Source organism: Ovis canadensis, chromosome 11, assembly GCF_042477335.2.
Source record: "Ovis canadensis isolate MfBH-ARS-UI-01 breed Bighorn chromosome 11, ARS-UI_OviCan_v2, whole genome shotgun sequence".
NCBI lineage: Eukaryota > Metazoa > Chordata > Mammalia > Artiodactyla > Bovidae > Ovis > Ovis canadensis.
The window spans coordinates 29,170,797-29,187,271 of NC_091255.1; the positions used below are offsets into that span (position 1 = coordinate 29,170,797).

Below are 16,475 nucleotides of genomic sequence, written 5' to 3' on the forward strand. Positions count from 1 at the left end.
TCTAAAAATCAGAAGTTGGGCTGGGCAATTGCTGAGGAATGAAGCAAAGCAAGGAGCCTAAGTAACAATCAGCCTGCATTCCAGAATTTGCTGAGGCAAAGCACGTGTGAGTGTTTCCCGTGTAGGTCTGGATTTCTGAGGTGCATCATGCCTCAGAAGGAACTGGAACGGGGCTGGAGCAGATTTAGTCCAGCAGAATTCCAAGGATGGAGGGGTCCTCCATAGAGTAAAACTAGAGGTGAACCACCAGGTGCCTTGGGGCTGTAAAAGGAACAATAGGCAGAGCGGAGAGGCACAGACCTGGGTCAAGGTTACTGTAGGTGGGACTCTCCCAAGAACCAGGAAGTGCCCACGAGACAGGCAGCTGTAAAGAGTTGCTGGGCATAGAGTGTGAAGCCATCTTATCACAGAACCATTGAGTAAGGAATGTCCTGCTCTCCTTTCTCTCCTATTCCCTCCAATCTTTGAAGGATCAGAAGTCAGTGAGTAAGCAGGAGAGAGAAAAAAAGTGTGCCCTTAACCTGGGTGCAGGCTTTCTGCCTAATCCAGGTCTTATCTGAGGTAGCAGGGAGGAGACTTACCTTCGAATGGAGATTGACATTTTGATGATGGATTGAACATTCTCATTTTAAATTAAGACTGTCTTTTATTCTTCAAAGTACCATCCAACTTTTTAATTACCTAAAAATGGCCACAAAAAGTCATGGGACTGCCCAGGTTTATATCCAAGGCAAAGGAAAGAAATTAGCCACAATAGAAAAACATAACGAGGCAGAGGAGATGAAAATAAATTTGCTTTCATGGCTACTCACCATGAGTCATGCCTGTTTAAACAAATGAAGGGCGAGGGATTCCTGTAAACAGCATGCTAAAGAATATAGATTTTGGAACCAAAGCGAATTGAGTTTGAGATCTGGTTCTGCCACTTCCCAGCATTGTGACCTTGGGTAAGTAACACAGGCTTTCTGAGTCTGAAGTTTCTACTGTAAAATGGGGTTAATTAAAGCAGATCTCTCGGGCTTCCCTGGTGGCTCACATGGAAGACACAGCAGACATGGGTTCGATCCTTGGGTTGGGAATATCCCCTGGAGGAGGAAATGGCAACCCACTCCAGTATTCTTGCCAGGAGAATTCCATGGACAGAGGAGCCTGGCGGGCTACAGGCCATGGAGTCACAAAGAGTCGAACACCACTGAGCAACTAACACACAACATATCTCTCAGGGTTACTTGGGAGGATTAAATAAGATAACATTTGGGAAAATACTTTAAAACATCCAGATGTCCTCCCATTCTCCATTTTATCAAAGGATGCTTGTAGGGTGGTTGGTGGGACAGGGTATGCCAGGAAAATGATCATGAGAATGGTGACTTTTTTTTCACACTGTCTTCTCCAAAGGGAAAAAGAAAAGCGGATTGGCTGAGGAGTATCATAGGGTGCTCCAGATACAGGTGAAAGGAGACTGGTGTTGGCAGATAAAATGCAGGACATCCCGTTCAGTTCGAATTTCACAGAAGTATAGAAAGAAAGTGAAAGTGAAGTCGCTCATTCGTGCCCGACTCTTTGCAACCCCATGGATAGTGGCCTGCACCAAGCTCCTCCGTCCATGGGATTTTCAAGGTAAGAGTACTGGAGTGGGTCGTCACTGAGCTGTGTCCTACTCTTAAAGACCCCCTGGAATAGTACATGGAATTCTCCAGGCCAGAATATTGGAGTGGGTAGCCATTCCCTTCTCCAGGAGATCTTCCCAACTCAGGGATCGAACCCAGGTCTCCCACATTGCAGGCGGATTCTTTACCAGCTGAGCCACCAGGGAAGCCCAGTTCAGATAAACAACAGGTAAGAGTCCCTTGGACTGCAAGGAGATCCAACCAGTCCATTCTAAAGGAGATCAGTCCTGGGTGTTCATTGGAAGGACTGATGTTGAAGCTGAAATTCCAATACTTTGGCCACCTGATGCGAAAAGCTGACTCATTTGAAAAGACCCTGATGCTGGGAAAGATTGAGGGCAGGAGGAGAAGGGGATGACAGAGGATGAGATGGTTGGATGGTATCACTGACTCAATGGACATGGGTTTGGGTGGACTCCGGGAGTTGGTGATGGACAGGGAGGCCTGGTGTGCTGCGGTTCATGGGGTCTCAAAGAGTCAGACACGACAGAACGACTGAACTGAACTGAACTGAACTGAATGTTTTAGCATAAAAGATGTTGGGGGGCTTCCCTAGTGGTCCAGTGGTTAAGACTCTGCACTGAACACAGGGAGTGTGGGTTTGATCCCTGGTCAGGGAACTAAGATTCCACATGCTGTGTGGTGAGGTCAAAAGATAGACAACAAAAACAACATAAAAAATGTTTGGGTCCTATTTATGCTTCGAAATAGTAATCATTTATCTGGAATTCAAATTTACCTGGTTGTCCTACATCTTTATTTGCTAAACCTGACTGCTCTAAATGAAACAGACTTCCCTAGTGGTCTAGTGGTTGAGACACCATGCTTCCACTGCAGGGGCCACGGGTTCAATCCCTGGTCAGGGAACTAAGAGGGAGAGAGAATTGAGCTACTTGGTTGTGTTTGAGAGAGTGGGCTGAGTGCCTTGCAATATGATACCTGTTTTTCTATTGTTATTGGTACCTATTTTTCTAATAGCTTCACAGGGTTCCAGCTGAGAGGAAATTACTTTAAGCTGCAGTACTGAGAAAGTTTTTCCAATAGTCATGTACAGATGTGAGAGCTGGACCATAAAGAAGGCTGAGCATTGAAGAACTGATGCTTTTGAATTGTGCTGGAGAAGACTCTTAAGAATCCTTTGGGCTGCAAAGAGATCAAACCAGTCAATCCTAAAGGAAATCAATCATGAATATTCATTGGAAGGATTGATGCTGAAGCTGAAACTCCAATACTTTGGCCACCTGATGTGAAGAGCCGACTCATTGGATAGACCCTGATGCTGGAAAGATTGAAGGCAAAAGGACAAGGGGGCGACAGAAGATTAGATGGTTGGGTAATATCACTGACTCAGTGGACATGTATTTGAGCAAACTCCAGGAGAAAGTGGAAGACAGAAGCCTGGCGTGCTGCAGTCATGAGGTTGCAAAGAGTTGGAAACGACTTAGCAACTCCACAACAACTGAGAAATTCAGTAAGATTGAATGGAATTGAGATGTCCTCCAGCTAGCTAAACACATAAGAAGTGGGCTGGGAGCCCGACCCCTTAGGACAGCAGCAGTCCCTTGCAGGCAGGCAGGCATCCATTTTTGCCTGGAAGCAGAGGGATGGATGAATGCAGAGAGCTCAGAAAGATCTGGAGGCTTGAGATGCCTCCCAAATTCTCTCCCTGTACTCAAGCCTTCTCAGGCCCAGCCAGGCCCTGGCTTTTCTACTTGTTAAAAGGTGTAGCAAGGACTAGGGCAAAAAAGATCCCCCAGGAGCAGCCCCTCATGGGGGAGGTAGGTGCTGGCTGAACGCTGACTGGGCCCTTTGCTTTGTACTCAGCCTGCTTATTCCCAAACAACAGAAGTGCTGCTCAGCCGCCTGGTCAGCCCCATTATGCTCTTGCCAGAAAGTGCTGAGTCCAGGGGCCACCCTGGCCCCATGACCTCACCCCTCCCGCCCTGGGCCTCATCCTGTGAGGCTCCCTGGGCCCAGAGGCAAGGCCAGGGGATCCAAGCCATTCATAAAGTTCTACTGAGCCTCTATCATGCCTGGCACGTAGCCCTAGTGTCGAGAAATTCAAGGTTCAAATCAACCACATTACATTTGGGGGTGGTCTCATTCTCCTTAATGTCTGGTGTGTATGTGTGTTCAGTGGCTAAGTCGTGTCTGACTCTTTGGGACCCTTTGCACTGTAGCCCGCCACCCTCTTCTGTCCATGGGATCTCCAGTCAAGAATACCGGAGAGGGTTGCCAATTCCTCCTCCAGGGCATCTTCCCAACCCAGGGATTGAACCCACATCTCTTGCGTCTCCTACGTTGGCAGGCAGACTCTTTACCACTGTGCCACCTGGGAAGTCCCTTAATGTCTTTTATCACCTCCAAATCTTAAAGCCCATCCCACTGGGCAGACAGTTACCCCACCTGTTCATGCAATGAGTGTGTGGACTTAGAACAGATTTCACAATCCATGTCTGCCATAGATCAACAGTGCACAGAAAATAACACAGAAGAGTGAAAACATTAGTCGCTCAGGTGTGTCCATCTCTTTACGACCTCATGGACTGTAGTCCAACAGGCTTCTCTGTCCATGGAATTCTCAGACAAGAATACTGGAGTGGGTTGCCATTTCCTTCTCCAGGGGATCTTCCCAACCCAGGGATCGAACCCAGGTCCAGCATTACAGGGGGATTCTTTACTGTCTGAGCCACCAGGTGCTGTTAACATGGAATAGAGAAAAATATTGGGGAAAAAAAATGCACACACGTGGTCATTTCCAAATTCAAAGAAAAAAATTTTGTTTTTTGGCCATGCCTCGCAGTTTGCAGGATCTTAGCTCCCCAGCCAGGGACCCAGGCCACGGCAGTGAAATCACAGAGTCCCAACCAGCCCCACTGGCTGTCCAGAAATTCCCCAAAGGAAATATTTTTTACCTGATAAACATCTCTAAAATCTTTGCTGCTTGCTCCCACTAATCTTTGTGAGAATCTGGCACAAGATTCCGTCTGATTTGGAACAATCAATAATATAGTTACCATTTATTGATGGCACTGGGTCCCATCACTGCCCTCAATCACTGCCTTCATTTCCCTTCATCTGACAGCAATGGGTCAAGTAAGTATTATAATCTGACTTAATGTCAGAGAGGCAGGGTTGCCCAGAGGAAAGATTACAGCTTTTGGAGCAGATAGACATACATTCAAGACCCTGTTGAGTTCCCTGGCCCAGAACTTGGCTCCTCAGAACCTCAATTAACTCATCAGTAAAATGGGTATCATAATGACCTACTTCACGGGGTTGTTGTGAGGATAAAGGAGGCAGTGTCTGGTTCACAGTAAATGCTTCAGAAGTTGTAGTTATTGTTATTAAAGATGAAGAAGAGAGACCCAAGCTCAGTTTGGGAGAAAGGGATACAAGCTGGTTTGCTCCCTTCATTCCCACTCTTGGAGTCGGTCTGCCCTGACTTTCCTGGAAAGAGATGGCAGAGGTAATTGGAGCTTGGAGGCCATAATCATCAGGGGACTAGGGAAGCACCAGCTTCAGACAATATCAGAGGGTGCATCCTATAGAACTTGGTTAAAAACCATATTCAGATGCTATTTGCAAAGTATGGTGGTAGCCCTGGAGGTGGGTGATCCTTCTCTGGCTTCCTTGAACTTAGGATAATTGAGGAAAACGGATGGAAGACAGGCTGGGGATACTTATAACTGTAGGAAAATTGGATGGATATTTGTAAATTGTTTGCACAGTGACCCGCATCATCCCTCTCACAATATTTTTGTTTAAATTGTTTGCACAGTGACCCTCATCATCCCTCTCACAATATTTTTGTTCATGTGTTTGGACTTTTCACTCAAACATAAATGCTCCATTTTTTCTTCAAAAATTAAAAATGGGCTAAAAAAATTGATTTCATCAGTCTTCATGGTTCTAACACTTCAATACGGTGTTCAGTTTAGTTCAGTTCAGTCGCTCAGTCATGTCTGACTCTTTGAGACTCCATGAACTGCAGCGCGCCAGGCCTCCCTGTCCATCACCAACTCCCAGAGTTCACTCAAACCCATGTCCATCGAGTCAGTGATGCCATCCAACCATCTCATCCTCTGTCATCCCCTTCTCCTCCTGCCCTCAATCTTTCCCAGCATCAGGGTCTTTTCAAATGAGTCAGCTTTTCGCATCAGGTGGCCAAAGTATTGGAATTTCGGCTTCAACATCAGTCCTTCCAATGAATACCCAGGACTGATCTCCTTTAGGATGGACTGGTTGGATCTCCTTGCAGTCCAAGGGACTCTCAAGAGTCTTCTCCAGCACCACAGTTCAAAAGCATCAATTCATCGGCACTCAGCTTTCTTTATAGTCCAACTCTCACATCCATACATGACCACATAGCCTTGACTAGATGGACTTTGTTGGTAAAGTAATGTCTCTGCTTTTTAATATGCTGTCTAGGTTGGTCATAACTTTCCTTCCAAGGAGTAAGCATCTTTTAATTTCATGGCTGCAATCACTATCTGCAGTGATTTTGGAGCCCTCCAAAATAAAGTCTGACACTGTTTCCACTGGTTCCCCATCTATTTCCCATGAAGTGATGGGACCAGATGCCATGATCTTCGTTTTCTGAATGTTGAGCTTTAAGCCAACTTTTTCACTTTCCTCTTTCACTTTCATCAAGAGGCTCTTTAGTTCTTCTTCACTTTCTCCTATAAGGGTGGTGTCATCTGCATATCTGAGGTTATTGATATTTCTCCTGGCAATCTTGATTCCAACCTGTGCTTCCTCCAGCCCAGCGTTTCTCATAATGTACTCTGCATATAAGTTAAATAAGCAGGGTGACAATATACAGCCTTGATGTACTCCTTTTCCTATTTGGAACCAGTCTGTTGTTCCATGTCCTGTTGTAACTGTTGTTTCCTGACCTGCATACAGATTTCTCAAGAGGCAGGCCATGTGGTCTGGTATTGCCATCTCTTTCAGAATTTTCCACAGTTTCTTGTGATCCACACAGTCAAAGCCTTTGGCATAGTCAATAAAGCAGAAATAGATGTTTTTCTGGAACTCTCTTGCTTTTTCCATGATCCAGCAGATGTTGGCAATTTGATCTCTGGTTCCTCTGCCTTTGCTAAAACCAGCTTGAACATCTGGAAGTTCACCGTTTACGTATTGCTGAAGCCTGGCTTGGAAAATTTTAAGCATTACTTTACTAGCGTGTGAGATAAGTGCAATTGTGCGTTAGTTTGAGCATTCTTTGGCATTGCCTTTCTTTGGGATTGGAATGAAAACTGACCTTTTCCAGTCCTGTGGCCACTGCTGTGTTTTCCAAATTTGCTGGCATATTGAGTGCAGCACTTTCACAGCATCATCTTTCTTTATGGTTCTAACACTTCAATAGAGTGTAAAGCTCCCAAATGGAGATGCTGAAAGTGTGTGAAGCACAAAGACAACACAAGCATGTCAGTTGTGGCTAGAACTGGTAAGGACTATATGTCAGTTTCATCTCTGCCCCCAGAGTCATGTAACCCTGTCATTGGATGTCATTCATTCATTCATTTATTCAGAACATATTTATTGAGCCAAGATTTTTGTTCAAGGCTGAAGATGCAACAGTGAACAAGTCAGAGCTCTTACCCTGATAAAGGATGGTGTCTAGAGGAAGAAGCAGATAATTAAGCAATCAGTTTATTTTCAAAAATAGCCTTGTTTTTATAGAAAATATGTCCACATTGTTCAAAACTTGAAAAATACAGCAAAGTATACTATGAAAAGTTTTATCCTATATCCAAGCCCCAAGCTGTGTCTTGTTTCTGTCCTTGGAGCCCAGTATTTCTGGTTTCTACAGCAGTTTCCAAGCGTGCAATAATCCCACACAATTCAAGCTCCTCTTGAGTTCTTGAATAATTGGTTATTGAAACCCATGCAATAATCAGTAAGTACAGGGTGCCATGAGAGCACTTGATGGGGGTACCCAAGCCAGTCCAGGGGTTAAGGAAAGAAAGGCAGAATGAACAAATAAGTGTTTCCCTAGGATCCTCAACTCTGAGGAGGAAGCAAAGGGAAGCTGAGGAAGAACCTCCAGCCACGAACAGCTGGTGCCTTAAGCCCTTGCACAGCCGCCAGCCAGCCAGCACTTGCTACGATGCTCAAGGCCACTCTATCCTTTGCCAGCCATTGATCCAGATGCCATCAGCTAATCACGCAGCAGAAACATCCTAGGGTGGCACATTGTGTTAGCATCAGACCTGTCCACTGGGAATGTTCCATTAAATCTGCAAATGGATTTTTGGTTCTGAGAAAAGAGGGCTCAGACAAACCCAAGTCACAGGCTGGAGAGATTGGCAGAGGGATTAAGAGAACTTTACTAGGAAGAGCTTCTTCCTCTTTCCAAGCTGCTGAGATTTTTTATAGTATTCATCACCAGCAAAAGAGTAGGGTGATACGTAATAATAAGCCTACAATGCGTCAGGCAGATAGTCTCCATTTTTGGAGGGAGGGGGGCGGTGTTGAGAGAAGGCTGAATGACTTGCCTGGTCACCCACCCAGGGGGTTTAGGATTGGAACTCACATCTGCCAGGCTCAGAGCCCTCCTCACTCACGGCATCGTCCTGCTCCTCACAGCAGCTACGAGGCCTGAACAAGACATCCTCCCCTTCTACAAGACACCCTCCACTCCTTCTGGGCAGGCCCCCCAATTACCCCACACTACTCTCACCAGGAGCCCTGAACTTCCAGGGAGAAATCATTTTACCTGTTAGTGTGTCTTGGGTTTGAGAGACTGCTAAGGGCCAAAAGCAGTATATCAATAGTAAAACAAACACCAAAAAAAAAAAAACCCAAACTTTTTGGCTCCAAATTTTAAAAAGAAAATTGCAAAATTAAAATGAATAAATATTAAAATAGCACAGCTATAGGGAGCTTCATGTCTACTAGGTGACTATATAATTGAATTCAACTCTTACATAGTTATATTGGGTTGGGCAAAAGCTTCATCTGGTTTTTCCGTACCATCTTATGGAAAAACTCAAAATTTTTGTCCAACTCAGTACATATAAATATGATATAATAAAGATTTCTGAGCACACAGTGAGCTATTTTCTTTCTTTCTTTCTTTCTTTTTTGGTGAACCACTTAAAAAAAATAGAGTTCAGAATTGTCATAATCCTTAATTTTTAAACATCGATAACAAATGTATACCCCGTATGAGAAGGGAGGTGCATTTTGATGTGTTGATATGATATGAGGTCTTAGGAAGATCCTGGGGTGGCAAGAGGAACCTGGAGAAGAGCAGGGGACAAGAACTCACGCAGACCTGTCCTCACATCCCATCTGCTCTGAGAGCAAGTCCGCAGCAGCAGGGCCTGCACTGACAGCCTGGCCCACAGCAGCGGGGCCTCCCTGGATTTCTGTATCCCAGGTTTAAACAAAGCCCTGGGGGATGCCCGCCCAGCAGGCTGAGCCACCAAAGCTCCGGGATCAGGTGGAACAAAAGCCAAGGGAAAGCAGAGTGCTGACAGGGCCAGAGGCCGCTGGCCACGGGGCTATAAAGAACGGGAGCCACCGAGGAAGCGGCACCAGATGGAGACCCAGACTGTGCAGCAGGAGCTGGGTGAGTAAGGCCCTGAGGGGTGCTCTGGTCTTTCCTTTCCTCCCCCTGCCCAGGACTAGGGCCCCATCTTCCTGCCTTGTGGTCAGAGCCTCTCAGGATGGCTGGAGAAGATTGGGGGACTCTGTGGGGAAGCAGACTTCTCTTGCCACCCCAAAGGAGTCACTTACATGACCATAACCACTGCCCTAGCCACCACGGCTGGGAGGGGGACTTGGGGGCCCCAGAAATGGGGCACGGAGGGAAGTTGGGGAATGGGCAGAGGTAGGAGATGCTTGTTCAGAGGTTCAGAATGGAAAGATACATCACAGAGTTTACATGCATTCGTCCCAGGGTCAATAGCAATCAGAGGGAAAAGCCATGAATAGCTGTTTTAAGAAAACTGATGCATATGTGTCTGTCTTTCTTCCCTCTCTCCTTGTCCCCTCCCCACTGTCCTTCCTTCCTTTACTCTTCCTATCATCTTTTCTGTCTACCTTGCCTCTATGAGCCTCAATATCCTCATCTGTAAAATAGGGATAATGACAGGGCTTACCTCATAGGTTCACTGTGAAGATTAAATGTATTCAGGCAGGTAAAGCATAAAGAACAAGACCTGGCACAGAGTGAATCATGGTTGTGTGTGTGTTAGTTGCTCAGTTGTGTCCAACTCTTTGGGACCCCAAGGACTATAGCCCACCAGGCTCCTCTGGCCATGGAATTTTCCAGGCAAGAATACTGGAGTGGGTAACCATTCCCTTCTCCAGGGAATCTTCCCGACCCAGAGATCGAACCCAAGTCTCCTGCATGGCAGACGGATTCTTTACCATCTGAGCCACCAGGGAAACCCTGAGCCATGGTTAAATGTTAGCTATTATTATCATCCTCTTTTCTTCCTTACTTTCCTTCAATAAGTCTTTCGATGCCACCTGTCCCACTCCTCCAACCCTCACCATCCCAACACGGGTTCAGTGTGGTCCTCCATCAATCACTCTGGAGACCCAGTCAGTCCCTGCTCCTGAGATGTTCACCCAGGACATATTCAATAGGAACACGGATCAGTGCTGTGATGAGTGCTGGGAAAGGAGGAAAGAAAGCAAGTTGCCATAGGCTGGGGAAAGCAGCAAAGTCTCGGGAAGCAAGATCGAGGCTGGGTAGGTCTAGAAGACAGAGAGGCAGGGAGGGAATGGGAGCATGGCCGTGGACAGCTGGTCAGTTTGAGGGCTAGGCAGAGCCAGATCAGAGTGAGACCACGTCTTGGTGATATGAGGGGTCTGGACCAGGTGGTTGCCAAGGGGTCTATATTGGGGTATGTGAGAATGAGGCAAGGCTATCGCGGGCGCCTGGAGGCAGGCAAGAGAATGAGAGCCACGTTTATTAAGTGGTCCTGGTATCTGTGCAGTGGTTTATCTGCATCATTGCTTCTCATCCTTATAATAACTCTGCGCATTGAAGTTTTACTGATGCAAAACAACTGAGGCTCAGCTAGTGAGAGGCAGAGTCTGCACCCCACCCAAAGTCTGTTTATTGGACTTCAAGCCTCTTTCACTTTCACGCGTGCCCTTCATCCCTCACCCCGGAGGCCATGACACTGGTGTGTATTCTGTCTTCCAGAATCCCTTCCAACCACCAAGATGGCTCAAACTAACCCCATGCCGGGGTCTGTGGGGCCATGGAAGGTAAGCCCCTCTCCATCACATGGAAAATTGAGGAATCCATCAGGGCAGGGGTTGTGATACAACCTCAGAGTAGGACCCAAAGCTATGCTTTTCCATGGGACAGTGACCAGCCAGTAAAACATCAGTTTGTAAGGGAAGGGTCCAACCAAAGTCTAGATGCTGTCTCAGGAAGGCTCTCTCAGGATGCTCCCATTTGGACAGAAGGATGATCCTGGAAATCCTTGTTGGGTGGGAGATGTTACCTAGTTTTCTAGGTCAACTCTCCTCCATACTGCTAAAGTTATCTTAAAATAGAGCAGCCCAAGTGGATTATGATGTGGAGAAACTGAGGGCCCAGAAATGAGGATAGACTTGCCATCAGATCCCAAATCAATGATTGGATCATGGTCTCCTCCTGACCTCAGCATGAGGCTGACTGTAACCACTGTCTGAAGTGGCCGATCCTCAGCCACTGTTTCCCTCAGCACCCTTAACCTCCTCAGTGGATCAACTCTTAAGTCTGGTTCACAGTTTTGGGAGCTGTTCTCTAGCCAGGTTCAAGAGTCAATTTCTAGTTCTATGAAAGGGGTTTATCACAACTCTCCCTTAACACATTAGGTTTCTATAGCAGGTATGGCCGAATAAGCTAAAAGTTAATTCACAGGGAGCCCCTGGAGCTTCCAGAATCCTGGCTTTTGGGCCACACTTATGCAGAAAGCATGTTGGAATGAGTCCACAAATCCTTGGTATGTCCACAGGGCTAGCTATCATCCCCAGCAGACGATTCCTATCAGAAACCTGGCCCCACACCTCATCCCTATGGGCACGTGAACACTGCCAACCAGTGATACTATTTCAAACCCCTTCTTACCCTGTCTACACTGGAAGAGACCTCATCAGGCCTCCTTGGCTGCAGCTAGTGATGAAAAACATTGGATCAGACGCAGGTTAAGATGTTGGCCTGGGCCTCTGTTCTTCCTGATGGACCGCTCTAGCTCTATTCTCCCATTTAATCCCATTTCAGATAACCATCTATGACCAGGAGAACTTCCAGGGCAAGAGAATGGAATTCACCAGCTCCTGCCCAAATGTATCTGAGCGCAATTTTGACAACGTCCGGTCTCTCAAGGTGGAATGTGGCGCGTGAGTATCAACCTCAGCAGAATCTCAGGCCTATTTCTGATCCCTTCAGACACGCAACCATAAAGATGGAGATCAGAGAAGAAAGATGTTCCCCCAGACTCTAATCATTTCTGGGAGAGAAGAGTCCATACTTAAATAATCTCAAAGAATTTTTATTACGTGTGCAATTAACTCAAAGCTAGAAGGAACATGAGATTGTTCATGGCTTGGAATTGGATCTGGGGGAGATTAAAGAAATACATCTCATGGAGTGGGGCAGTGAAGGTAACCAGCTCTGTGCTTCTGGAGCCCATAGGCTTCTGCCTGGGGTTCTCTCAAAACAAGCCACAGGCCCCTTGAGTTTTTCTTGCCTACACAAAATAGAGAGGAAACTACCAAGCTACAGCCTCTTCACAGCTAACTCCCCTTCTATGTCCCAGAGCAGACACTGAGCTAATTTCTCTATATACAAAGGAACTCAACTCCAGAGAGTCATATTAGTTTCTAGATAGTCTTTCAGGAGTTTCTTGGTGGTGATTAGTTTCCTTGGCAAGGAAGATCCTCTCTGGTTTTGTCTTCCTGCTCTTGGCAAGTTAATTGAGTCCTTGATCATCTGAAAACATTTCACTGAGCCTGAAAACACAAAGGCTAGGTCTAGGCAGAACTGGCTGTATACGTAAGTAGGCTTCTACAAGTTGTTCACCCCCAACTTAGAGCTCTTCAACCCTCAAAGTGAAATACTTTAAGGTGTCATCAGTAACTAAGACCTGGTTGAAAAAGGTCAATCTGAGCTGTTTTAATAAATAAGGCAAAATAAATAAATCAGGCATACAGAGGTCTGCAGGAGAAAGAACCCACAAAGTTATAAGGAAACAAGACTTAAGTCATCCATATGCTTCTTATTCATGTCTTTGCTTCCTTAGAAGCCAATAGGTTTGGCTGGAGCCAATGCCATAGTCTGGGGTCACAAAGAGATGGTCACGACTGAGTGACTGAACTGAACTGAATGCCCTAGTCACTAGATCCTGAACCTGGAGCTCTGAGTAGAGAATATAGCACCTTGAGGAGAAAGGAAATATAATTTCAGAATGACTTTGCCAGTACTCATTACTCAAGCCACTGAAGTAGACCTCTTCAGTAGACAATCCCAAAACAAATATATTTACAAACCTGCACAGTGCAGCTGCCAGCTCATTCCCCACCTCTTGCGATAAATGTATGACTTTGTACGGCTCTGTTGGAACTGGGTATTTCACCCACTGTTAACATCTAAAACAAAGATGCTTTCTCCTTGCGGCCATGTAAGCTCTGAACACCATGAACAAACACCATTACTTGTCTTTGGCAGCTGGGTTGGTTATGAGCATACCAGCTTCTGTGGGCAACAGTTTGTCCTGGAGAGAGGAGAGTACCCTCGCTGGGATGCCTGGAGCGGGAGTAATGCCTATCACATCGAGCGCCTCATGTCCTTCCGCCCCATCTGTTCAGCTGTGAGTCCTTGAGATTTTCATGTCTGTGCATGTGGGGGATGGATAACAGAGGGTGCACATGGACTGACTTATTTCCCATCAGTTGGTTATGCTGAAATGTGGCAGGAAGAAGATAAAAGTATAAAGAGAAAAACACAAGTCTGCCATTTTATTTTTTCTCTCCTAGATATTTTCATTAAGCCAAAAGGGCAGGCCTTCCTGGGCTTCCCTGGGGGCTCAGACAGTAAAGAATTCGCCTGTCAACGCAGGCCCTGGGTCGGGAAGATCCTCTGGAGAAGGAAATGGCAGCCCATACCAGGGTTCTTGCCTGGGAAAATCCCATGGACAGAGGAGCCTGGTGGGCTACAACTTAGCGACTAAACAACAAAGGGCCTTCTTAGAGGTGGCAGGAAGCAGATACTCAGATCTTCAAAAGTGCAATAGGATGATTACAGCACTTGGCATGTAGTAAATCCTTGAACAGTTAAATTTCAATCTATATACTATTTTACCTAGAAACAGGGAAAAGGTGAAGTAACTCTTTAGTGTGTGGGATGACTGAAAAAATAGGCAAGACTTCCAGTACCTCTTATCTTTGATTCATAACTTTCTTGTTTCCAACACTAAAGTGAAGTCGCTCAGTCACGTCCGACTCTTTGCAACCCCATGGACTGTAGTCTACCACGCTCCTCCATCCATGGGATTTTCCAGACAAGAATACTGGAGTGAGTTGTCATTTCTTTCTCCAGATCTTCCCAACCCAGGGATTGAAGCCGGGTCTCCCACATTGTAGACGCTTTACGGTCTGAGCCACCAGGGAAGTCATACACTAAGCATTATCAATTATGCATCAGAATGGGATGCTTCTCCTCTGTGGAGAACTCAAGCACAAGCAGGGTGATCTTCAGGGGTGTGTTGAAAAATGATCCCTATACTGGGAATAAGGCTGGGCTAAAACCTTTTCAAATACTCATCTGTATCATGTGATTTTTCTCATGATTTTAGTTAACAATCTCATCTTAAAGTCCTACCAAAATTCAAGCAGTGGAGATGCTAAACACCTCTAGAACTAAAAAGTATTTCCCTATCTGGGTGTGTTTTCATTTTAACTCCCGATTTCTCCCCCCCCCCCCCCCCACCTCAAATGTATACTTTACACATAGTAAAATGCACAAATTCTAACTGTATATTCTTGAGTTTTGAAAAATATCCATACCCACATAACACCCTGATCATACAGAACAATTCCATTGCCTCATAAAATTACCTGGTGTCCCTTTCCAATTGCTCCTTTCCACTATGACTAGGGCTAATTTTGCCTGTTTCAGAACTTCCTAAAGGTTAGTCTCTGTCTTCTCAATGCTTGTGTAGTTGTCATGTCCCCTACCAGACACGTTTTTTCCAATGCTGTGTGCGTGTACGCACCCCACCCTCAACACACAGACTTACTTTTCCTCTCAACTTGTAGAACCTTTTCCACATTAGTACTAATCCTTGGTTGGCTGTCTCAAGTATTTTTTCCTGCTGTCATATTTTCTTTCACTGGTCTCTTGTGGTTCCAAACTATACCAGTTATTTGTACATTTTTAATGTCATAGTATTAAACTGGATTATACAGGATTACAGGTAGTTTTTAAAATCTCTGTATTGCATGAAATGTTTTTACATGAACTTTCTTCTGTAAACCGGGCGCATTTTGAGTTTGACAAATGTGGCAGAGAATTATGATGACAAGCCTTAACACTGGTGCTAAACTGAAACTTCTGTATTACAGAATCATAAGGAGTCTAAAATTACCATTTTTGAGAAAGAAAATTTCATTGGACGCCAATGGGAAATCTCTGACGACTACCCCTCCTTGCAAGCCATGGGTTGGCTCAACAACGAAGTTGGCTCCATGAAGATACAATGTGGAGCGTAAGTGCAAAAAACAGGGTTGGAGCACATTTCAAAAACTCTTGCAGTTGTAAACCTTATGAATGTTAACGTATCAATGGTCATGTATTATCTGAATTCACACACTGATGTCCCACTGGTATGACTGTTACATTCTAGCTATCAGAACTCCCAATCTCAAGGTTTTGGTACCACTAACACTTAACCTCAGCTTTTTCTTTCCCAAACATTCCACTACAGGACTTACGTTGACTACTCTCATACCTCTTTTCCACAACTTTCAGCTGGTTGTAGGCACCTGTTCATACATGCTGCCTGGTATATTTAGGATTGCTATTAATTTTTAAGCCTAAAAGCTATTACTATTTAATAGTATTTAAGCTAAATACTATTGCGTTAGGAAAACCAGAGGTTCAGGTTTGGGGGCTGTTTACCAGATCTCTGGCTAGTTATAATAACCTGATATCCTCTGGGTTTTCCAGCTGGGTTTGCTACCAGTATCCTGGGTACCGTGGCTATCAGTATATCTTGGAATGTGACCATCATGGAGGAGACTACAAGCACTGGAGAGAGTGGGGTTCTCATGCCCAGACTTCCCAGATTCAATCCATTCGCCGTATCCAACAGTAGTGGATTAAAAGCTCCAAGTAAGAATTTCTCAAGCATGAGACCTTCCTAAACAATCTAGAATAAAATATCTTCTGCTGATATTGCTTCCAAATGTTAGCTGCTGAAATCCACAATAAATGTCATTAAAAGAAAAAACCCCAACAACTTTGTAGACTGAATGCTTTATAGAAATCACATTTACATGGCTAAGAATCTTTAAAGACAAGCTTCCATAAAACCCCAAGTTCCCTTTGATGTCCTTGCAAGTAAGTCATTGCCAGACCAAGGATGATGATCCTCTATTTCAAAGAACATTAAAAACATATAACCCAAATCTATCAGTCTATATAGTGAGAGACACATTTTTGGTAACTGTTTTTGCATCTTTTCTTTTTCTCCTTACTCCCATTCTAACATTGATGCTATTTTTTCACCTGTGACAGATCACTGCTAAACAAACTTAGGAAGCTTCTCCAATTGTCACATTGTTTAG

At 45.1% G+C, this 16,475-nt stretch overlaps 1 protein-coding gene across 1 annotated transcript; it reads left to right on the top strand.

Moving 5' to 3' along the window:
- Window positions 1-856: 856 nt before the first annotated feature.
- On the top strand, window positions 857-16,144 carry CRYBA1 (crystallin beta A1). Its single transcript, XM_069603011.1, has 8 exons — window positions 857-947; window positions 1,399-1,620; window positions 9,061-9,252; window positions 10,843-10,907; window positions 11,911-12,029; window positions 13,357-13,498; window positions 15,252-15,394; window positions 15,856-16,144. Exons 3-8 carry the CDS (start codon window positions 9,222-9,224, stop codon window positions 16,001-16,003), a joined length of 648 nt encoding a protein of 215 aa, XP_069459112.1. The 5' UTR covers window positions 857-947; window positions 1,399-1,620; window positions 9,061-9,221; the 3' UTR covers window positions 16,004-16,144.
- Window positions 16,145-16,475: the final 331 nt, after the last annotated feature.

Bases quoted from the DNA above. Each gene is read 5' to 3' on its own strand.
- CRYBA1 (XM_069603011.1), top strand. From the start codon at position 9,222: ATGGAGACCCAGACTGTGCAGCAGGAGCTGG. The intron at 9,253-10,842 runs GTGAGTAAGGCC...TCTGTCTTCCAG, and splicing joins GACTGTGCAGCAGGAGCTGG to AATCCCTTCCAACCACCAAG. The intron at 12,030-13,356 runs GTGAGTATCAAC...TGTCTTTGGCAG, and splicing joins CTCAAGGTGGAATGTGGCGC to CTGGGTTGGTTATGAGCATA.